At 40.8% G+C, this 24,035-nt stretch overlaps 1 protein-coding gene across 3 annotated transcripts in view; it reads left to right on the top strand.

The window, feature by feature from the left end:
• The window catches only part of ext2 (exostosin glycosyltransferase 2), a 192,052-nt gene that overhangs the window by 27,371 nt on the left and 140,646 nt on the right, over positions 1 to 24,035 (top strand). For 2 of the 3 annotated variants that reach the window (XM_070898630.1, XM_070898631.1), the window contains 2 exons: positions 22,316 to 22,432; positions 23,541 to 23,736. In XM_070898630.1, the coding sequence (XP_070754731.1) occupies positions 22,316 to 22,432; positions 23,541 to 23,736 (313 nt within the window). The remainder of the gene's footprint in view (positions 1 to 22,315; positions 22,433 to 23,540; positions 23,737 to 24,035) is intronic. The other variant, XM_070898632.1, reaches the window with a different exon arrangement.

The following is a 24,035-nucleotide window of genomic DNA, read 5'->3' as shown; positions in this document are numbered from 1 at the left end:
CACAGTAGCTTGCCCTGTTCACTCGGGTCCCAGATGCCTGGATTCTCTCACTGCAATGTTATCAGCTCGCACTTTCAGCAACTTGCCATGCAAAAAATATGAAAACCTAAACATGCAAGGATAAGTCTAACTAACAGCAGGCGTCATTAGATGCCCTGCCACAGCAAAATCGGGGCTGGCCATTATATTTAGTGGTGCAGAAGAGATAATTCCTTGCCCCCACATGTTGTTGTAAAGGTATGAACAGTAAAACTTTAGCATCTAAAATGGTAAGACTTTGCATACTGTCACAAAATGACTGAATATGTAATACCTGTTATTAGGGCAGTTTGTAGAATGCTGCAAGTCATTTGTGCCATGTTGGACTTAATGGTCATTATTTGTTGAGAGGCAATTGTTCCATTCCTGAACTAAACCTTGATGAATCCAAAATTGACACCAAGTAAAAAGTATTTTTTTAATTTTATATTCTTTAAGGAACATCATATTTAGACATTCATATCCTGTTGTCTCCCTTAATGCTTCTGACTCATAAAGGTATAAACATTGGAACTGTAATTCTGCTTGACCAGATGTTCAAAATGATAGCTTTTCGTTTTTGGCTTGTGCTTTTTATAATAATTGGATGTTCTGTTTTTACGCGGGGGTGTTCGATTGTAGCCATGGCATTTCCCTTTCATCTTTCACCGTGTCATCACTGCCCCACATTGAGATGCAAGATGATAAATTTTGAGGTCTGGCAATCCGAAGCAAATTTTCTATTTTGGCCACAAGCTCTGCAGATCTCTTCCTGACACACATGTATTCACTCATCATGTAACTGAAGGTGACTAGATCAAGAGGAGATGATCATATGATTGTACTCTTGTTAGATTTGCTAGTGGAATAATTGACCACCTGATTGTGTCAACCTATTACAGTGGTAGGTGTTCCCAGACATTCAGAGTATGTTCTTTTATTTTCCAAAGTCATGATGTAGTATTGAAGAATCTTGTCAGATTTTGACTGTAGTAAACTATGGACCCTTGTGTTCCCATACACTTTTTTTTCCGTGTCAGCACGACCTTTTTCTGGAGTTGAGAAGATTTTCTTCTGATTATCCCTTTAGCAGACTCAAAAATCAATGCTTTTAGTAACATTAAAAGGATTGCTATTGAATATACCATGTTTACAGCATTTTGGGCCCAAAATTCCCATTTTGGGCCCAAAATTCCAATTTTTGGCGCTATCGAAGAATAACGACCGTTTTTTTTACGTGAGTGATAGCGGCAAAAAAAAGTCCGAAGCTTCGTCATAATTACCTTTCATTTTGACGCAGCTCATAAAGACCTCTGGCTTTGAGGGTGAAGTTTAAGTTCTGCATTGAAAAAGTGAGGCCCCGTTCTGCGCATGCCCAAGCATTTAGGTTTCCAGGGTAACGTGTAATTGTAGAGCTTTACCCTGTAGCTAACCCGTGCTGACCTGCTGAGATTTCCAGCATTTTCTGTTTTTATTCCAGATTCCAGCATCCAGTATTTTGCTTTTGTATCCATGCTGTACCTGCCCTGGGAGTGTTTTGATGCTGAAACTCCCCTATCCCTGGCCAAATGGCCCCCCGCTGCCACCCCTATCCCTGGCCGAGTGCCCACCCCCGCCGCTCCTCTCCCTGGCTTGGCTTCCACCTCTCCCCCGGGTTTCTTTCGAAGTCAAGCTCCTGTGTCCGGCTGAGGGAGCGATGATGTCGGCTGGCACTCCGACCCTGTGTCCCTCGAGCCCGGTGAGCAGCGGTTCAGTGGTGGAACTTCAACTCGCAATTTACTGCAATAAATAAAGTTTCTCTCTTCCCTCTGCACAAACAAACACTTTTAATTAGTTTGGATATAATATAAGTCTTCTTCCCTCCCTCCAAAACCTATAACTCAGCTCTGATAAACAAGATGGTGTGTCTAACGCCGATTTCTATCCGACTCTGACTTGGTAAGGTAAGGTTTTCCAAAGTGGTCCCCAATCCTTATTGGCGAAACTCGCAAAAATGGCCAAAAATGCCGTTATGGGTGAGTGACGTCATAAAAATGCTAACTATAAAAATCGTCCGTTATCTGTTAAGGACGGTGTTATAACATTGGCAAAACTTGCAAAATTAAGTTAGCTCCAAAAAACACTGTTGGCTCCCCAAAAATGGAGCTAAATGGTGGTGAATTTTGGACCCTTTAGTTCTTCACAAAAGTCGTGGCAATTTTCAATGTGTATTGATACACCACAAAGACATTTTCTGTGCAACTGCATCTGTTAATAATTTTCTTCCATAAATATGTGTGCATCTTCAGATGGCCATACAGAGTAACATAAAAGGAATAACTTCAGTGTGTAATAACCACAATACCTATTAAGTGGGTAAAAGGTCAAGTGATGGCAGTTGCAATTTAATTCAATTTCTTGTCTATTGAGTCATAGAGTAGTTGGATTCTCTTAAAAATGAAAACAAATTGGTTCTAAAATGCTTCAGGAGCTTTGTGATTTAAAAAAAAATCCCGCAACCGATCACATAAGAAATAGGAGCAGGAGTAGGCCATATGCCCTCTCGAGCCTGCTCCGCCAGTTAATACGATCATGGCTGATCCAATCATGGACTCTGGTCCACTTCCCTGCCTGCTCTCCATAACCCCTTATTCCCTTATCATTTAAGAAACTGTCTATTTCTGTCTTAAATTTATTCAATGTCCCAGCTTCCACAGCTCTCTGAGGCAGCGAATTCCACAGACCCACAACTCGCTGAGAGAAGAAATTTCTCCTCATCTCAGTTTTAAATGGGCGGCCCCTTATTCTAAGATTATGCCCTCTAGTTCTAGTCTCCCCTATCAGCGGAAACATCCTCTCTGCATCCACCTTGTCAAGCCCCCTCATAATTTTATACGTTTCGATAAGATCACCTCATTCTTTTGAATTCCAATGAGTAGAGGCCCAACCTACTCAACCTTTCCTCATAAGTCAACCCCCTCATCTATGGAATCAACTTTGTGAACCTTCTTTGCACTGTCTCCAAAGCAAATATATTCTTTTGTAAATATAGAAACCAAAACTGCATGCAGTATTCCAGGTGTGGCCTCACTAATACTCTGTACAGCTGTAGCAAGACTTCCCTGCTTTTATACGCCATCCCCTTTGCAATAAAGGCCAAGATTCCATTGGCCTTCCTAATCACTTGTTGTACCTGCATACTAACCTTTTGTGTTTCATGCAATAAGTACTCCCAGGTCCCACTGTACTGCAGCACTTTGCAATCTTCATTTAACTAATAACTTGCTCTTCGATTTTTTTTTTCTCTGCCAAAGTGCACGACCTCACACTTTCTAACATTATTCTCTATCTGGCAAATTTTTGCCCACTCACTTAGCCTGTCTGTCTTTTTGCAGACTTTTTGTGTTCTCCTCACACATTGCTTTTCCTCCCATCTTTGTATCGTCGGCAAACTTGGCTATGTTACACTCGGTCCCTTCCTCTAAGTTGTTAATATAGATTGTAAATAGTTGGGGTCCCAGCACTGATCCCTGCGGCACCCCACTGGTTACTGATTGCCAACCTGAGAATGAATCATTTATCCCTGCTCTCTGTTTCCTGTTCATTAGCCAATCCTCTATCCATGCTAATATATTACCTCCAACCCCGTGAACGTTTATCTTGTGCAGTAATGTTTTATGTGGCACCTTGTCAAATGCCTTCTGGAAGTCCAAATACACCACGTCCACTGGTTCCCCTTTATCCACCCTGTTCGTTACATCCTCCAAAAGAATTCCAGCAAATTTGTCAAACATGACTTCCCCTTCATAAATCCAAATGTCCTGCTACTGCTTCTTTAATAATGGACTCCAATATCTTCCCAATCGCAGATGTTAGGCTAACTGGTTTGCCTCCTTTTTTAAATAGGGGGGTTACATTTGCAGTTTTCCAATCTGCTGGGACCTCCCCAAAATCCAGGGAATTTTGGTAAATTACAACCAATGCATCTACTATCCCTGTCGCTACTTCTCAAGACCCTAGGATGCAAACCATCAGGTCCAGGGGATTTATTCGCCTTTCATCCCATTATCTTACTGAGTACCACCTTTAATGATTGTGTTAAGTTTCCCCCCCCCCCATAGCCCCTTGACTATCCGCTGTTGGAATATTATTAGTGTCCTCTACCGTAAAGACTGATACAAAATATTTGTTCAGAGTTTCTGCCATCTCCCTGTTCCCCATTACTAATTCCCCGGTCTCGTCCTCTAAGTTTTGCGTTTTATTTATTAAAGGCAGCGCATCACAAAGTCACAAGGTTAATGCAAAATTAAAACCACAATTAGTCATAAAAATGGAAATACCACTAACCGGGCGAATTACCGGGGGATTGCCAGCTTTCATACCCCAACATGAGTCAGTGCCCTCAGTAGACGAGGGGATAGGAAGAAAAATTCTGCAGTCTGTCTACAATTGCTGTTGTTCCTAGTTTTGTCACCAACAGAAGAATCCTGCTGTATGCGAAGCAGGGTTTCTTATCATGGGCTCATGGCAGATAAGTTGATGTTTATATCCAGATTTTGAAAAAGCTTTATTTTTTTCAAATAACTGCTCTTGCTTAGAATATGAATCCAGGATGGAATTAACCCCATAACTGCTGATTATCTATTGCCCTTAAAAAAAAACTAAAGTATTGATGCAACATTTGCCAAAATTATATTGTTAATTCCCATTGGTGGCTATTTTTGGAGAAATTACAGAACTAATTTGATAATTTGCAGTATTTACAATGATATATTTGATGTAAAAAGCTTCCCTGAGACTCAAACAGTTAATATAATTTTAATTTCCATGGCTTTGTGCCTATGGAATTATGCATGCAGGGCAGATCAAATTCAGATTTTCACATTTTAAAGTGTGGGAAACAAATGCATAATTTAGTTTTTTTTTAAAGTTTGGAATCAATTAAATTCTCTTTGTATTGTGAAATGATCATATGAACAGCAAATTATAAGAACATAAGAAATAGGAGCAGTAGTAGGCCACCTCCGCCATTTAATAAGATCATGGCTGATCTGATCATTGACTCGGCTCCAGTCATGTGGTCAATCCCATTCTTCAAATACAACAGGATTCTTTTGTTGGTGACTGTTATGTTTTCGGTACGACCTGACAAACACACACAGGCTTTAAGATGGCTGATAACTTCAGGAAGCCTGTCGGGTGACTCCCTATTTATTGTTGTAAACAGCAATGGCTGCAATGCCACAGTAGTCCACTGGGTGGAGCTATATATATATATATATAATACACTTCTCCCTCCTGAATGTTTGTTATAATTACTTCTTCAATCAACATACATAATTTGTACGGTTATACATAACAAAAGATATGGACTTATTTTGCCATATTTGCAAATCAAGCTTAACCACTTGTTTTCTGTTTTGAAGAGGATACCTTTGCTGTTGAACAGAACCTTCCAAACATAGTGTCGAACTTCGACTCATTCTAGGCTGATCCTGAGGAAAGTTTTCCTCCAAGGGATGCTCTTGATTTACATTTGAACTCTCTACAACTTCAGACTGTTTGTCTGCCTGACTCTGACTCGCACTTAAATTCTGACACTCTCTTAGACTTGTTTCTAGTACATTTGATGTAGGATATGCTACTGGTACTCTACTCGTATCAAAACTATCTGATAAATCAGAAATAATCGAATCATTCCAACCTTCAACTCCTTCCACATCTGTAGGTAAAATATGATCAATGTGAACAAATCTAATCTGTCCATGATCAAACGTCTTGACCAAATATGTGCAAGGACCACATATATTCGCCACTCTTCCTGATGACTACTTTAACCATTTATGGTGATGGTTCTTCACTCTCACCACCTGATTTAATTTCACACTTCCCTCTTTTCCTCTGCCTCTATCATGATTCTCTTTCTGTCTTAATTGTTTCTCTTCTACGGGCTGTGCCAAGTTTGGCATTGACAAGAAGAATCTGGTTCGTGGTTGTCATTTGACAAAGAACTCTGCTGGTGTTCTACCAGTAGTTGTATGAGGAGTATTAAGAAACGTAATTAGGAAATTAGCCAATTTGTGGTCTAATGACAACTGTCGTTTCTTTGGCTTTGGATCCAACATCTGTTTGATGAGGGCACGTTTTACAATTTCTACTGTGCACTCTGCTGCGCCATTTGAAGCAGGGTGGTACAGTGGAACCTTGGTATGTTTCACACAATTTTTGCTCATGAACTGTGTAAATTCTTATAAACAAAATTGTGGTCCATTATCAGAAACAATTTCTTCTGGGAGGCCAAATGAAGAAAATAGTCTTCGCAAAATGTCTAATGTTTTACTTGTTATTTTCCGCATTGGAAACACCTCAACCCACTTTGAATGGCTATCAATCACAATGTACAATTGTTGTCCTTCCAGCTCAGCAAAATCAATATGTAACCTTTGCCACACCTTGGGAGGCCATTTCCATGGCTGTAATCGTACTGATAGTGGATTCTTGCTTACTGATTGACATGTTGTACACTGACGATGTACTCTGTATCTTAATCTAGATCTGGCCACCATATGTAACTGCTTGCAAAATTCTTGGACAAGCACATTCCCAGGTGCTGGTCATGAAGATCTCCTAATAATTTGGAACTGAATTTATTTGGCATAACCACTCTTGCACTCCACATGATACAATCTTTATTGACTGATAATTCATTCCTACGAAAGAAGAATGGATGAATGTCTTTGTCTGTTACCTGGTTTGGCCAGCCATTTGTGATGTAATCATACACCTTTGACATAACTGGGTCACGTTTGGTTGCTGTACCAATCTCTTCAGCTATGACTGGTAGTTCATCAGTGTATGAAAGATAGAACAACTCTTCCTTATCGGGTGTAACTCGTGATGGGGAAGGCAATCTAGACATAGCATCAGCATTACTGTGATCAGCTGATTGTCTGTCTGTATTCAATATCATATGTATATGCTGACAAAATCAAAGCCCATCTCTGCATTCGGGCTGCAGCTAATGTTGGAACTGGGGCCTTTAGATGAAGGATTGCTGTCAGGAGCTTATGGTCCATAACGATGGTAAACTTACGACCGTACAAGTATTTGTGGAACTTCTTGACCCCAAAAATTAATGCCAAAGCTTCCCTTTCGATTTGCGCATAATTACGCTCAGTGGCACTGAGAGTGCGTGAAGCAAAAGCAATTGGTCTCTCCTCCCCACTATGTAGTACATGAGAGATCACTGCCCTGACTCCATGAGAGACGTCACATGCTAGCTTGATCTCCTTACATATGTCACAGTGAACCAACATGGTGCTCTCTACCAATTTGCTTTTACACTCCTTGAATGCTATGTCGCATTCTTCTGACCACTTCCAATGGACCTGTTTTTTCAATAGTTCATTCAGTAGATGTAACACTGTAGCTAACTTTGGTAGGAACTTCCCATAATGGTTCAAAAGACCCAAAAATGATTGAAGTTCAGTGACATTCTTGGGAGTGGGTGCATTTCTGATTGCATCCAGCTTTCCCTTGGTTGGATGTAAACCATCTTTGTCTACTCTGTACCCTAAGTACTCCACTGAGTTTTGAAATAACTCACACTTGCGTGCAGTCACTCGTACTCTGTGCTTCTAGCCATTTGAGGACTTCATTCAATATGTTATGAATTTGCCTGTTTGTGGCTGAAATTAGTGTCTCATCTAAATAACATACTACCCCTTCAATACCTTGCAAAATCTGGTTCATCACCCCTTGGAATATGGCGGGGGCGGAAGATACTCAAAATGGTAGCCTATTAAATTGATATCGGCCTAGATGAGTATTTATAGTCAAGCATGACCTGGACTCCTCATCTAGTTCAAGTTGTAAGTAGGCATTCGTAAGATCCAACTTTGGTAAGATCTGACCACCTGTCTGTTGTGAACAAATCTCCTACATTAGGCAATGTATTGGGAAGATTACCCTCTAGAACCTGGTTTGCGGTTACTTTATAATCACCACACAACCTTACCTTACCATCAGACTTGGGTACAACAACAATGGGTGTAGCCCAATTACATCGATCTATCTTAGAGATAATGTTCTCAGTCTCTAGTCTTTTGAGTTCTTGCTCAACTTCCTCCTTGAGTGCATATGGTACGGGATGTGGCTTGCAGTAAATTGATCTCACGTCCATTCGGCCCCTCGAGCCCGCTCCGCCATTCAATAAGATCGCGGCTGATCCGATCTTGGGCTCAGCTCCACTTCCACGCCCGGCCCCTCACTCCCTTATCGTTCAAAAATCTGTCCATCTCCACCTTAAATATATTCAATGACCCAGCCCCCACAGCTCTCTGGGGCAGAGAATTCCACAGATTCACCAGAAGAAATTCCTCCTCCATCTCCGTCCTAAATGGGCGAGCCCTTATTCTGAGACTCTGTGCCCCCCTAGTTCTAGATTCCCCCACGAGTGGGGGGAAACAACCTCTGGAGCTGAGGCCAAGATCGGATCGGCCAATGATCTCATTGAATGGCGGAGCAGGCTCGAGGGGCCGAATGGCCGACTCCTGCTGCTAATTCTTACGTTGTCTCTGCACCGAGCCCCTCTCCAGTCCCTCTCAGAATCTCACACGTCTCAATGATGTCGCCTCTCCTTTCTTCTCAACTCCAACGAGTGCTGGCCCAGTTTCTCCTCGGAGGACGAGCCCTCCCTGGCCAGGGATCAGTCCGGTGAACCTTCGTTGCCCGTGGTTTACATTGTACATTAATGATTTAGACGAGGGGATTAAATGTAGTATCTCCAAATTTGCGGATGACACTAAGTTGGGTGGCAGTGTGAGCTGCGAGGAGGATGCTATGAGGCTACAGAGTGACTTGGATAGGTTAGGTGAGTGGGCAAATGCATGGCAGATGAAGTATAATGTGGATAAATGTGAGGTTATCCACTTTGGTGGTAAAAACAGAGAGACAGACTATTATCTGAATGGTGACAGATTAGGAAAAGGGAAGGTGCAACGAGACCTGGGTGTCATGGTACATCAGTCATTGAAGGTTGGCATGCAGGTACAGCAGGCGGTTAAGAAAGCAAATGGCATGTTGGCCTTCATAGCGAGGGGATTTGAGTACAGGGGCAGGGAGGTGTTGCTACAGTTGTACAGGGTCTTGGTGAGGCCACACCTGGAGTATTGTGTACAGTTTTGGTCTCCTAACTTGAGGAAGGACATTCTTGCTATTGAGGGAGTGCAGCGAAGATTCACCAGACTGATTCCCGGGATGGTGGGACTGACCTATCAAGAAAGACTGGATCAACTGGGCTTGTATTCACTGGAGTTCAGAAGAGTGAGAGGGGACCTCATAGAAACGTTTAAAATTCTGACGGGTTTGGACAGGTTAGATGCAGGAAGAATGTTCCCAATGTTGGGGAAGTCCAGAACCAGGGGTCACAGTCTAAGGATAAGGGGTAAGCCATTTAGGACCGAGATAAGGAGAAACTTCTTCACCCAGAGAGTGGTGAACCTGTGGAATTCTCTACCACAGAAAGTAGTTGAGGCCAATTCGCTAAATATATTCAAAAGGGAGTTAGATGAAGTCCTTACTACTCGGGGGATCAAGGGGTATGGCGTGAAAGCAGGAAGTGGGTACTGAAGTTTCATGTTCAGCCATGAACTCATTGAATGGCGGTGCAGGCTAGAAGGGCTGAATGGCCTGCTCCTGCACCTATTTTCTATGTTTTTATGTTTCTATGTCCTTCTGTACCCTGACACTCGCCTTGAAGCTATGGATCGGACTGCCTGTTTCGCAGAACGCTTTGGATACTTCTCGATGACATCATCCTTTAATGCAAATCTCGTTTCAAAACGAAAAATCTCACTCCAATCCAGCTTCGGTGATCCCAACCAATTTCTTCCTAGTAAGGCAGGCTTGTTTCCTGCCACTACTAAGAGGCAAGTTCTGAATTTCACCGGTACGATGATACAACCTACCACAGGAATGTTCTCTCCCAAGTAGCCTTGCAGCTCTATCTTGGATTTCTCCAATGGGAAATCACGCAATTTTTCAAGGTATAGCAATTCCGGTACCACACTCATGGATGCGCCAGTGTTGATTTTCCATGGGTATCATGGTTCCTGCAACATCTACGTGGATGATACTTTTCGAATCACTGTTAGTTACCCTCATGCTCCTGATAATGTGTAGCTCTAAAACCTCCTCGTCCTGTTGTTTTTCTTCCATGCTATGTAGTCTCTGGGGATTTCTACTTGTAGCTTTGAAAGTTGGTTTACTCTTCAGTCGGCAAGATGCCCAGTTTTCCTGCAGAAGAAACACTCTGCTCAAAATGTTGTCCATTGTAAATGCAATGTGTTGTCCCAGGCACCGATAGCATGACTTCAATGCTCTGTTACCCTTGCCAGTTGCTGAGACCTTGGAGCCCAACTGCCTTTTACTTTTAACCTGCAGGCGATTCACCTCAGTTGTCTGACGACTGGAAATAGTACAAAATTCTCAGAAATATTGGTCGGCCATATCCATTGACATAGCTGTATGACAAGCTAAATTAAAAGTCAAGTTAGGAGTTGTCAATAACTTTCTTCTGATCGCATCATTTTTCATTCCACAAACAAAGTGGTCACGCAATGCTCGGTCCTGAAAGTTTCCAAAATTATAGTGAATAGATATCTTTTTTAATGCTACAATGTACTCACATACTTTCGTCGGTTAACTGATCTCTTATTCCGAAATGATAATTTTCAGCAATTTCCCGGGGCTCAGAACAGTAGTATTGAATCTGCTTAAGTGATGTGTACTTTGGCATTACGGGCACAAGCACATTTTTCAGGGTTTCAGACACATCGGGCTCTGCTTCAGTTAAGAAAATAGCCCGTTTTCTTTCCAACACCACCCAGTTATGGTTTTCATCATCAGGGACTTCGATGATACTATTTGCGGTGAAAAACTCTTCTAGCCGCTTCACATATGCTCAAACTTTCACGATCGCGTTGAAACTCCCTCAAGCGTATTCCCATAGGCGCAGCCATCTGAACTCTGGCAGTTCAGCCAACTTTACTTGTAATTTACCTTGGATTTTTAGCTATCAATCAAAACAGAGAAGCTCTCAAAGTTGGCTGAATCATCCACCAACAAAAATTTCAGCTAGGTTATCCGACGATCCTATCTTTCGTCGCCAATGTTATATTTTCAGTGTGAGCGCACAAACACACACAGGCTTTTAAGATGGCTGATAACTTCAGGAAGCCTGTCCGGTGACTCCCTCTTTATTGTTGTACACAGCAATCACTGCAATGCCACAGTAGTCCACTGGGTGTTGCTATATATATTCGTGACAAAAATAGGAACAACAGCAATTGTAGACAGACTGCAGAATTTTTCTTCCTATCCCCTTGTCTACTGAGGGCACTGACTCATGTCTGGGTATAAAAGCTGGAAATCCCCTAGTAACTCGCCTGATTTTTGGTACTGTATTTCCATTTTTATAACTAATTGTGGTTTTAATTCTGCATTAATCTTGTGACTTTGTAATGCGCTGCCTTTAATAAATAAAACGCAAAACTGTGATCGGTTGCGGGGTTTTTTTTTAAAAACACAAAGCTCCTGGAGCATTTTAGAACCAATTTGTTTTCATTTTTAAGAGTATGTTTATAGAATATAAATAAAAATAATACTGTGCACGACTGAGGGAAAATGATCCAATTTTCCAACAAGCAAGGTTTCCGAATTCTAATTTATGGCTTAACTTTCCTTGAAAGCTTTACTTTACTGTAACCCCAAAATAATTTAATTTCTTCCACTTGTACCAGAATAACATTCAACTTTGAGTTACAGAATCAGTAAATTTTACAGCACAGATGTAGGCCATTCTGCCCATTGTACTTTTGCGAGTTCTCTGAGAAAATATGTTCAATTCCCTTTCCCTGCCCTTTTTAAATATTTATTTTCTCCTTTGTATACAGTGTCCAGGTACCAAAGTCTACATCAACAGCTGATTTTGTGATGTCTCATTTTTCAGTATGAAATCTATATATACAGGTGTCTCCAGGTTGAATATCTCTTATACAGGACTCTTTTATCCGGCACCAGTCCTCATCCAGCACCATTCCCGGGTGGGGCATGGACAGAACGTAGCCAGTCAAAATCCTTCCTTGCGTGCTGACTCCCGCGATTGTGATTATCTATTTTTCAAATTATTATCTATTTTTCTGTTGTTTATCATTTTGTTGTAGATCAATGTTTCTGTTGCAGATCTCCTCCCTGCGGCCTTCCTCACAGCCACACTTCCAGCCCCCAGTCAGCCAGCCCCGAAACACCGCCACACTCCCAGTCTCAGATGATACTTTTTTTTAAAATTAGTACAGGGTACTCACCAATATAATCTTGATCTTCGATGCCGGAATTATTGGCTGCCTCCTCCTCATCACCCTGCTGAAACTCCTGCAGCCACAGTCCTCGGGCTGACTGCTCCTCCCCACAGCGCTCCCTCCGAGGGTGGGGGGGGGGGGGGGTGCAGCTGATCTCCCCTCATCCGGCAAAATCCCTTCTTCGGCACAGGCCAGGTCCCGAGGTTGCCAGATAAGGGAGGTTCAACCTGTATTTGTATACATTTATTTTTTGTTATGGTGGAATTTTGTACGTTAGGGAAGTGCTTAGATCTGAAATCTTGTGGCTCAGTGCTCACCGTTGTGTTTATTAATTAGAATGTTGCAAAACCAAAAAATGCGCACAAAGCTTTGTTACAGACTTAGAATTAATGTTTGTATTTTGTGTATTTTTATTCAGAACAGTAATATCCACATTTGTGTGCCTTTTAGACTGGAGCATCTGTGAACAATTTATTTTTAATATAAAATAAAACCAGAAAATGATGGAAATACTCAGCAGTTCAGGCAGCATCTGTGGAGAGAGAAAAAAAGTTAATGGGCCGAAAATTGTGGTCGGAGGTTTCCTTTGTACGAATGCCTTGGACCCGAAAAAAATCTACAAAACTGGTCCCAGAGGAACGTAGGATTCCGGTCTGAGGCTTTCATTCACTGTGCGCAGTGTACAGGGAGATGTCTTCCATGTATGAACGCATCTGCTGGAATCACGTGGGCCTGGACTACCAATCACTGCAATATTATTGATAAAAATGGGAGCTCCGTTTGTATGGGCTCCTTTTACTGTCAATGATGATAACCCCCTAAGACACCAAAACACAGCACAAGAAATAGAAAAATACCTCCTATTTAAAATGAATTGTAATTAAATGTTTTAGGGAAAAAAAAGGGGGGGAATTTTTTTTTTTTAAAGTGTGTTTTAATAGGGTTAACAATAAACTTGCCTTAATGGACAGGGTTTTTAAATATAAAACTGAATGATTAAATTTAATTTTTCTTTGTTTTAAAAGTGTTACGCTGGTAAAAGTAAGCTATGCGCCTGCTTTTACCACGCATAAAAGTTTGAAGGACATGAGTTGGGCAAATTTCTGCTGCACGGATGTCCTTCCTGCGTAGAATCTCTCAAGAAATTTTGATAGATCGGAAAAGCAGGTTCTTGGCACATGCGCACTGCGTCCCGAGAACCGGCTTTTGCGAGGCCTCGCCTGGTCTGTGCGCACTTGGTATGCACCCAGCGAGGCTGCAATTTCCAGCCCATGGTTTCAGGTCAATGACCTTTTGTTAGTCCCTGTAACGTTAATTTTACCTAAATCGACCTGAAACGATAACTGTTTCTCTCTGCGCAGATGCTGCCCTGTGCCGCTGAGTATTTCCAGCATTTTCTGTTTTTATTTCAGATTTCCAGCATCCGTAGTATTTTGCTTTTGTATTAGTTTCTTTTTATATCTTGATCTCTGATCAACAACAATTTGTATTAAAATAGTGCCTTTAACATAGTAAAACGTCTCAAGGTACTCTTCAGGAGTATTATCAAACAAAATTTGACACTGAGCCACACCGTATGGTTTATTTTTTGCAGGGAATGTTACTCATATTTTTTCACTTCGAAGTGATTTTTATAATGTGAAACCATAGAAACATGAAAGCTTAGTGTGCTTGATTGTGGAGTTTAAATGCTTCATCCCTATGACAAATTGATGCATCAGCATGTAAAGCAGGAGGACATCCCTTCCAGTAGGTTATAATACTTAAAAGGTTCTTCCTTCTGCCTTGGGCCATTAACATTTTATAAATTCCGCAGTTATAGGGGTTTGAAACACAGATTACATTGTGCATTTCAATGAGGCGCAGTCCTGTGTAGTCTTGATTGAGGGAGAATTTTATTCCAATTGGTTAACAAGTTAGAAAGTCATTTTATTTATTATATAAAATGTGGTAGAAATTGCGGTTGGGGGCATACCTTGGGAGTATGCCTCCAACCCGCGAAACAAATCCAAACTTGCCTCCTGCTGTTCAGGCTGCGGAGAGCGCCGGTATTGGGCCTCCAGGCAGATGTCAGCGTAAAGCCGCACAGAAGCGTCCCTGGATCACGTGGGCCCGGTCCTCCAATCACAAAGGAGGATTCCGTTGCAATCATTTACAAAGGGAATCCCCTAATGAGATCCAATAGAATCCCCCAAATAATTATACAATTTACACAGTTCTAATAAATATAAATGTACTGAATTTCAATCTTGTTCGTAACTCCTTTCATTGCACCAAGCTCAATAAAAATTTAATTTTTTGATAAATAATTTCAAACATAATATTTAGATAAACTCATTTAAAGTGTGTGCATAATTTTTTTTAAATGTTTAATCTAAGGCTTGTATATACCCTTAGGCTGATAAAAGCAGGCCCTACCCCTGCTTTTACCAGCTGTAAAAGTTTTGTGGGCAGTTGTTGGGCAAATAGCCCAACTCTGCGCCAGCATTACTGCTTTTCCATGCAGTTTGGATGATCTGTGAAGGCGTATCTTGACAGATCGCAAGTTCCAGATTTCGTACATGCGGAAACCCACAAGTTGCAGGGCCTTTCAAATGGATTACGATGAGATTACATCAGGGAGACCGCAAATTCTTGCCCATTCATTTTGGGCATACCTAAATTAAATTAAATGAATTTGTTCACCTAGAATTTTTTTCTCTTGCCACCTCTTCCTCCACTGGTGAGCTGCTATGGAATAAACTGTCCATAGTTGATGTGATATGAAGAAAGGGTAATGAAGGAAAATAGTCAGTAAGCCCATTTGACAAACATAGATGAAGTGTAAAGCTGATTAAGGATAACCAAGGATGAAGGACTGGTGGAGATAATGAGCGCTTTGTCTCGATGTTCACAGAAGAGTGTGGCAGTGAAAATGAATGGGGCGGGTGTCACAGGCAAATAATAGAGGCTTTGACTACAATCTTTTAAATATCCTTGGATATGATGTGTGCCAGAGAACTAGAGAGTTGCCAATGTAACATCTCTGTTCAACAGGGAAGAAAGGGATAAGTCAGGTGACTAGAGGCCAATCAGTATAATGTCAATAATGGATCAACTTCTAGAGGCCATAATACAGGATAACATTAATATTCAACTCAAAAGACATTGCTTAACTAAGGACACAGTATAGATTTCTTAAAGGCAAGTCATGATTGACAAATTAAATAAAGTTCTTTCAGGAAATAACAAACTATGTGTCGCAATTTGATAGTGTTCAAAATTGAGGGTTTTGATGAGGTAATTCAGGAAAAACTAATTTGAGTTGGTAGCTAGAGAGCATAAATTTAAGATGATTACTGAAGCAGCAAAGAGAGAGGTTAGAATTTTTTTTAATTAATTTTGTCGGGGGATGTCAGGACATGGACAGGGTGAAATTGGTCTTCTGTGGTAGCAAAACCAGACGAGAGTAAAACAATTGAATTTATAGGCAGCCTGATTGAAGCCTATGTAAAAGAAAATCAGGCGGGTGTAAAACAGGCTGTCGTTCCCTATCATCTGATATGTGCTACCACCCAGAACTAAATTTACCCCGGCATATCCTACCAGGAACAGTAGTGGAAGCAGAACCCAAAGTAGTTTTTAAAAGGAAAGCAGATTAATATTTGGAAAGAAGAATTTAAAAGTGTATGTGGAACAGGACAGGGGGTGTGTCTTTGAGAACCAGTATAGGCATGATGAGCTGAATGGCCCTCTTCATTACTGTAAAATTCTATGAATGTGTCTTTATCTTAGAAATGTTCAAATTTGCTACTCAATAATTGATTCTCTAACAACCTCACAAAATACTGATTTTAAGAACTCATAAACCATGTAACAAAAGTCCCTAAATAGAAACTAACTGAATTTAGTTCTGAAATTTAATTAAAAAGGCTAAACAACCATATTCTCTCATTACTGGCCAAATAAATATTCATAACAGTTCAGGGAGCTTGGACAGAGTTCTTTTGCAGTGCTGAGTTGCACAACTTGTTCTGATAACCTTGTGCACCTACTACTTGATAAAAATGAGTTTGCATCCTTGTGCAGGCATGTGGAACAGATTCCCATATTGCTTTTTGATTTTATATAAAGTTTTAATTCTGTAATCATGCCTTCTGTTGGAATTATATAACATGATCATTCTGAAGTTGCTATTGATCCTCTCTCTCTAAATAAAAGATGGGGGTTGGGGATTGGAGTCATTTGAATGACTTAAGATTAGTGGTTAGGCAAGGATTAGTTGAGACCGACAAGGGCAGGCTTTTGTGCTCGTTGTACATACTATAGTCTTTTTGGAAGCTGTGGCTACACTGCCCTTGGTATTGAATACAAAACAAAGCAGTTACCATGGGAAGTCGCTTGATCTGACCAAGGAAACCTGTGCAGTTCATCACTTGCCAACTTTAGGGCCTTTCTTTTAGGGTGATGGAGGCAGCCATCTTAAATGTTTGTTACACTGAGACTAGCAAACCTGGAAAAATAGAGTTTCAACACTCAAAACATTACCTTTTGCGTGAGCAGCTTTTAGAATGTTAGTCAGAATATACCTGTCGAATGGCTGATTCACTGTTGTACAAATCCATCTAAGAAACTCGTGGCAGGCACTACAGTTCATTGATATCAAATCCTACTTAAGAGAATTATTGCAGTGATCTCGTTCGTCTCAATTGCAAGATTGTTGCTGAATCCTCTTTAGCTAATCTCATGCCGCAAAATGCACTTTGAGATAACTAGCCTATATACTTTACCACTGAAGCCCAACTGGTTTGCAGGGATGCCCTGGCTGCTAAGAGGACGCATTGAATTTTGTGTTATGACCGTGTTTCAAGTTTTGTGCAAATCTTCACTTCAAAAATGTGAATGCAATTTGAATCTGTCCCACTTCCAATGGTGACTGAGATTTAGACTTAGCTACATTCTTCGTGCAAGTATTACACAACCTTCAGGACTTGCTCATTGAAGGACTGTAATTTAGCTCCATCAGAATAAATGTGGCAGTCGTTGGGGCAATCTACATATTTGTGACTGAGAACTTCATGCAGGAAGATTCATGATTTTTAGGTTTGTTTTGGAGCATCTGAAGGCCTATCCACCATTCAAGCCCATTGTCCAAGTATGGGATTTAAACGTGGTACTACATTTAACTTGCATTCTTCACTTGCGTTATTGGCAGAATAAACTTTAAGGCCCAAACCTCACCGGTAGCCTTGCTCTTGGCTTCAGTGGGTGAACTTCATGCACCTATAGACTGTATGATTTGCCCCTGTTGTAATTTATTAGTTTATTCCATATGTGAAAATATCTTCTGTTTGTAGCACTGGACTTTCAAGCAGGAAGTTAAAAAAAAATACCATGAAACAGATGTCCAAACAGCTGATCTGACAAAAATGTGGCTCAATTAGCTACCTAAATATATGTTTTAAAGGATAGAAGTTTCTTCTAAACATGGAAAGTAAGACCTTTACTTGTCTTTTTAGAGTAGACATGAAGTGGGAACAGAAATACTGAGAGGTGATAGAGCACAGAAAGTGAGGAAGCAAATATATATAAATAACTGAGTAAGACACTGAGCCATCTGTTGCATAAACATTTACTCGTAAAATCTTTGTGCAGTAGTCAAGAAAATGCCACTACCAATTCTTTCTCTAAGCTCTATTGTATCTCAATCTTCTGCCAACTAGATTCTCAATTGTATCAATTTAAAAACTTGCATCAGTAGCTCAGCAAGTGCATTAAACTGTCCTTGTGCTGGGGAATGGAAGGGGTTCAAGATGAATCCAATGTAAAGAGAAGAAAAATTGCAAATAATACTCAACTGCTGTAAGTATCTTGCTTTGAATTCAGCTGGAAGCATTCTAATTCATGTATGAATTGCCTTAATTGCACATATTGTAATATTTGTCACAGGAAAGGTTTTTTTTTCCTTTTGAAATTCATAAATATGAGCAGACATCATGCAGTCCAGGTGGAGCTTTCTAAAAGAAAGATGTATACTTTTTTAGAAAGTTCCAGTTGGAAGAATTGAAGTAGAAATACATATGCTGAAAAGTCCTGAAGAGGCACACAACTTTGCATTTTATAATGTGCATTTTTTTTTAAGTACCAGTTTAAATTTGATCTAGAGCCATGTTTAGAACTTGGGGAGATAAGGAACAGAGTCAGCAGAAATATAATGGCCCTCACTGATCTGTCAGATACCATTTTTTTTCTCACTTATGACATTCTATATAAAAAAAAAACATTGAAGGTATTTTAACATGTGTTTGCTCAGATAGTCTGCTCCAGAAGAATTTTCCTTCAGAGGTGAATATGAATCCAATAGTAGTACATTATGGTCATTTTTTTCACAAGCAGGAAACAGAGTAAAACACATCTTGCATCAGCTACTCTGAGCATAAGTGGTAAATATATATTCCTTCTCACTTAAAAAGAGAATACATTTTATCTAACGCTTGTGGTATTTTAGGTGCAAGCTGACTTGCTTAATCACAAATGCAGGAAAGTTTTGATATTGAGATTTCTTTACTAATAATTGAGATGATGTTGTAAACAGCAGGTTCACTAATAAGTCGAACTGATAGTTATCCAGTATTTCACCCACACAAGGCAAGTATAAATATCTGTATAAAAGACACAAGGACTCAAATTTCTTCATAAACCATTTGAAAACCACCTAGTATGTAAAGTCTGCTGACATTTAGAGACATTGGGCCCAAGTTTCGGCCTCAGTTGCTCCTGATTTTTTGGAGCAACTGGTGTAGAACGAATTATCTTAGAAATTCAAATTCTCGATATTTAGTTTGCTCCAGTTCTAGTCAGTTAGAACAGTTTCACTTTGGAACAGAATTTTTTTTTCAAAAGGGGGCGTGTCCGGCCACTTACGCCTGTTTTCAAAGTTTCGGCAGTGAAAACTTACTCCAAACTAACTTAGAATGGAGTAAGTGAATATTTTTGTACGCTCGAAAAAATCTTGTCTACACTTCAGAAAATCAGGCGTAGGTTACAAATCGGGCGTAGGGAATGAGGGGGCGGGGGCGTTTAAAGGGAAGTTTACAAACATTAAACACTTCAGTTTTACAAATAAAGAGCCATCATCAATAATAAATGATAAAAACATCAATAAATCAACCAATAAATCAATCAAAAAAATTAATAAGAAATATATTTTTTAAAAACATTTTCTACTTACCGACTGCAGCACCGGGAGCCCTCCAACAGCATGCTGGGATGCGCCCCCCGCCTCCCCCTTGTGTCTCTGTCAGTCTCTCTATCTCTCTATCTCTCTGTCTGTCTGTCTGTCTGTCTGTCTGTGTCTCTCACTCTCTGTCTGTCAGTGTCTGTGTTTCTGACAGCGAGGGGAGGGGGAGTCGGGAGAGAGGGGGGGAGGGGAGAGAGAGTGGGGGAGGGATGGGAGAGAAGGGGGGGAGGAGGAGAAGGGGAGGGGGAGGAGGAAGGGGGGGGAGGAGGAGGAGGAGGAGAAGTGGAAGGGGGGGAGGAGAAGGAGAAGTGGAAGGGGGGGAGGAGAAGAAAGGGGAGGGGAGGAGGGAGACTGAACGGGCCGGGCCCAAGACTCCCACACAGTTTTGGGCGCCTGGAGCTACTGCACACGCATGTGCAGAGGTCCCGGCACTGTTTTCAGTGCAGGGACCTAGCTCCGCCCCCTACAGCTCCTGCTGCGCCGCGCCTGACTCAAGGGGACCAGCAGGGAGCCGTAGAATACAGAAGTTTTTTTTAGGCGCACTTTGTGGCGCGTAAAATGGGTGTCCAGGTCGGGGCTGCGCCGTTCTAGGCGCGGCCCAAATTTCCCCATGAGTTGCACCGTTTTTTTTGGTGTAATTTTTTTTCTGGTGTATCTTTTTAGTTGCAAATATGGCCATTTAATTTGCGCCAGTGTAAGTGATTTAGTTAGGTTTTTTGTTAGGTCATTTTTTTTTCAAAAGGCGGCGTTCCCAGCCACTTACACTGTTTATGCCAATTTGGACAGAAAAAAGTTGTACTAAACTAACTTAGGGCAGTGTATGTGTCCACTTTTGTCCGCACTACAGTTAAGGAATTGGCGCAAGTAACTACATTTCAAGCACCAAACAAAGCACAAAGTAATAAGCAATTAGTTTACAAATAAAATAGAAGAAACTCTGCAACTAAAGCACCAAGACCAAAGTAATCATCATCATCATAGGCAGTCCCTCGGAATCGAGGACGACTTGCTTCCACTCTTAGCATGAGTTCTTAGGTGGCTGTACAGTCCAATACGAGAACACAGTCTCTTTCACAGGTGGGACAGACAGTGGTTGAAGGGTGGGGAGCCTAGTTTGCCGCACGCTCCTTCCGCTGCCTACGCTTGATTTCTGCATGCTCTTGGCAATGATACTCTCGGAGCTCAGTGCCCTCCCGGATGCACTTCCTCCACTTGGGGCGTTCTTTGGCCAGGGACTGCTAGGTGTCAGTGGGGATGTATCGCTTTATTAAGACAGGAGTCTGCAGGACATTTAATTCCTCCACCTCTGCTCCAATTTGGCTGGGCTCTCCCAGACACTCTGGCCCTACAACAGCCACCTCACCCTACACAGGCTGCCAATGTGGCAGATCCCAGGATCAAGACATTTCTCCCTCAATGGAAAAGAACCCTGGGATCGCAACAAATTGGGAAACTCAACGAACAGAAAATGAACTGAAATCATATCCCACTGACGGGGCTTGAGTTGAGCACGATTCCAGGTGAGGGTTTAAAAAAAAAAAGGAATGTTGCAGGAGGTGCATCCAACCCCGGGATATTTGGCTTCTCCTTTTTACTGTATGTAGTATGGCCATTTTGAAAATCAGGATGCCTGAAAATAAAGAACACCTGATGCAAGCCCCTTAGTTGTCCCTATTTTACAGGTTTCCCTGTACCAAAAGATTGAACTGATTTAGGGTTATAATAAATGATGGCATCTCTGAAGGGTATTGCTATGTTTCTGTGTTATCGCCGTACTCCCCATTTCAACCGCAAGTATGGAGCTATGGGATGGATTTTTTCCAATAATGATTCCAGGCGGCTGACCGGAACTTTCCGCCATGCATTTTCCAATTTATTTACAATTGCGATTGAGATGAGACTTTTCGAAGATGTTAAAACTGTATTCACCCATGTGGTAAGATGTACGAAATTTAGGCAGATTGTTTGTTATGCACCAGACCAGCCTTCATTTGTGTTGCTTCCCGCTTTATAGAAATTACCTGCTTTATCAAAAGTTGCAAGGTTGTTCCGAGTGGTTACAATTAAGCGGGCGCCATTATACTGCATTCAGAATGTTTAAGACCAATGCAATATAAATTGCACTGGCCATGTGCTTGCTGAACGTTACCTTTTTTGTTTTTGTACAGGGTCTGAGAACAGTGCTCATGGCATAAAACTGTGATGTTTTAACCCTTGTATTTTTTTCTGCAATAAATTGGGTGTAATCCTATAAAGTTGTAATATTTACCTACATTATTATGAATAGGTAGATACATTAGCAGGTATTTGATCACCTGGTCAGATTACTGCACAAAGATAAGAATGGAGCTGTTGGTTGCTATAAATATATGTAATCTCAGGTAAGTGCAAGGTAAATTTAGTATAAATTACACAATACAAGGCAGTAATTTTAGAATCCTAACAAGCAAGATATTTTGGCATATGTTCCTTACTTTCTAAGATGCAGGCTAGGCATTCAAAACGTTCCTAAAATTGAGTAGTTTCCGCTGGAACTGCTTTCATTGGTATCTCCACCTTTAAAAATGCTCTCATACGCTTCTCTTCGACTGTGATTTTACCCCTTCTGAGTCTTGACCCTCTTCCCTTTTGTGTCTCGTGTTCGGGATCCATTTACCTGAGACGTTTCTATACTCGGTAATTGTTTTAGGGATCTAAGTTGTAGATATGTTTTTAATTTATTTCTCTTTTTTTTTTAAAGAGCCCTCCTTGCTGGTGGAGGCTTCTCCACGTGGACCTATCGACAGGGTTATGATGTTAGCATTCCAGTTTTTAGTCCATTGTCTGCAGATGTCCATCTACCCGAGAAGCTACCCGGGTAAGAGTCAACAACTACATTGCTAGAGTTACACTTTTATTTTCAGTACAGTACTCTTATTTTGACAATGGATATAAGATTCAAAATGTACTTCAGATTGTGTTGGGCAGTTTTCATAGTCTGGTAGTCTATTTTAAGGATTTAAAAAATTCTCCTTCTACGTTGTATGTTGCATTTATGGAAAATAAACTATGCCCCTTCCCCCACCTTAGCAAAGTGAACTTGGTTGTGGGGAACCTATGCAGAAAACATTCCAATGTTGCAATTCATTTAGTATATAATTGAAAGGAATAAAACTGCTGTTATAGTGAAATTGCTACCAGCTTGCAGTGAAAATCCGAGCAATAACCTCCCACTGTTTGGCTTACAATGATCACTAAAAAGGACCTCACAGATTATTGGAAGCTGGTTCCTTCAGTCATAAAGCACTGAGTCTTTTATTTTTGCTTCTCGCTGCATTCATTTACGTTCAACTACAAGAACCTGTCTCACGGGCAATACTTTTTGCAAAATAACAACTTATGGCAAACTGAAGCAACCAAAAAGTTATCATACACTTTAATTTACAATACATTTAAATCAGTACAGAGAATGCAGGAGTTTCAAACTGAGCTGATTACTTACTATAACTTGATTTGAATTTCCTGTTTCCATTTTAACAAATTTGTCAAGCAAAATGTTGCTGTAATGCATTCTACATGTACTTCTAGTCAGTAATGGGAAGTGGTGATAAGCATTCATCGGACTCAATGCAGGATATATCTTTGATGCAAACAAGCACTGGTGTTCAAAACAGAAACTTTACCTGATATGCTGTTAAATTCTAGCATGGAGTATGTTAATGTAAAGAACATATTCTGAGAAAATATTGTAAAAATTACCCTACATTATCGGTATATTAGGACTTGCTATATTGGCTGCCCTTTATCCCAAAATGCAGAAACCACAGGTGTGTTTGTTTCTTTAAGTGACATCTGGTTCCACCAAAGATCTCCAGAAAGTGTAAAGTCAACACAGCAGATCTACCATACATCAAAGATGCATCACTTTTTTTTAATGTGAAAAATAATACTAATCCTGTTTCATTGTTTATGATATCTCTCTTCAGTTACAGGATGTATTTTATTTTGTCTACACAAACTGCTATCCATTCGGAATATCGTTCTGAGCTGGAGACCATGGAAGCAGAGCATGGAGACGCTCTGCTGATCCTAGACAAATGTACCAATTTGTCAGAGGGTGTTCCTTCCACAAGGAAGCGCTGCCACAAAAATCAGGTCTTTGACTACCCACAGATTCTACAGGTATAATATATTTGCATGTCTGAAGACAGAATTATTAATTTACAGTGATGCTTATACATAACTTTGACGTTCAGCTATGATTTTAAAATAGAAGGCTTGCTACCCCAGTTACTACTATAACTGTTTCTAACTGGACTTGTCTAGTAACAGTGTGTTGGAACATGACTCTGTGGGGCCATGATGGGGAGGGGGGAAACACAGGGACATATGTGCCAACTATTAGTGTTTCATATAGTCAGTATTTTGAGGTCCTTCTGTCTTTGTTAGCAGACAAATGTTGGCACCACTCCCAGCTTCTT

Source organism: Pristiophorus japonicus, chromosome 14, assembly GCF_044704955.1.
Source record: "Pristiophorus japonicus isolate sPriJap1 chromosome 14, sPriJap1.hap1, whole genome shotgun sequence".
Taxonomy (NCBI): Eukaryota; Metazoa; Chordata; class Chondrichthyes; family Pristiophoridae; genus Pristiophorus; species Pristiophorus japonicus.
The sequence above is the reverse complement of the archived record's forward strand: the minus strand, read 5'-3'. Positions and strand labels throughout refer to the sequence as shown.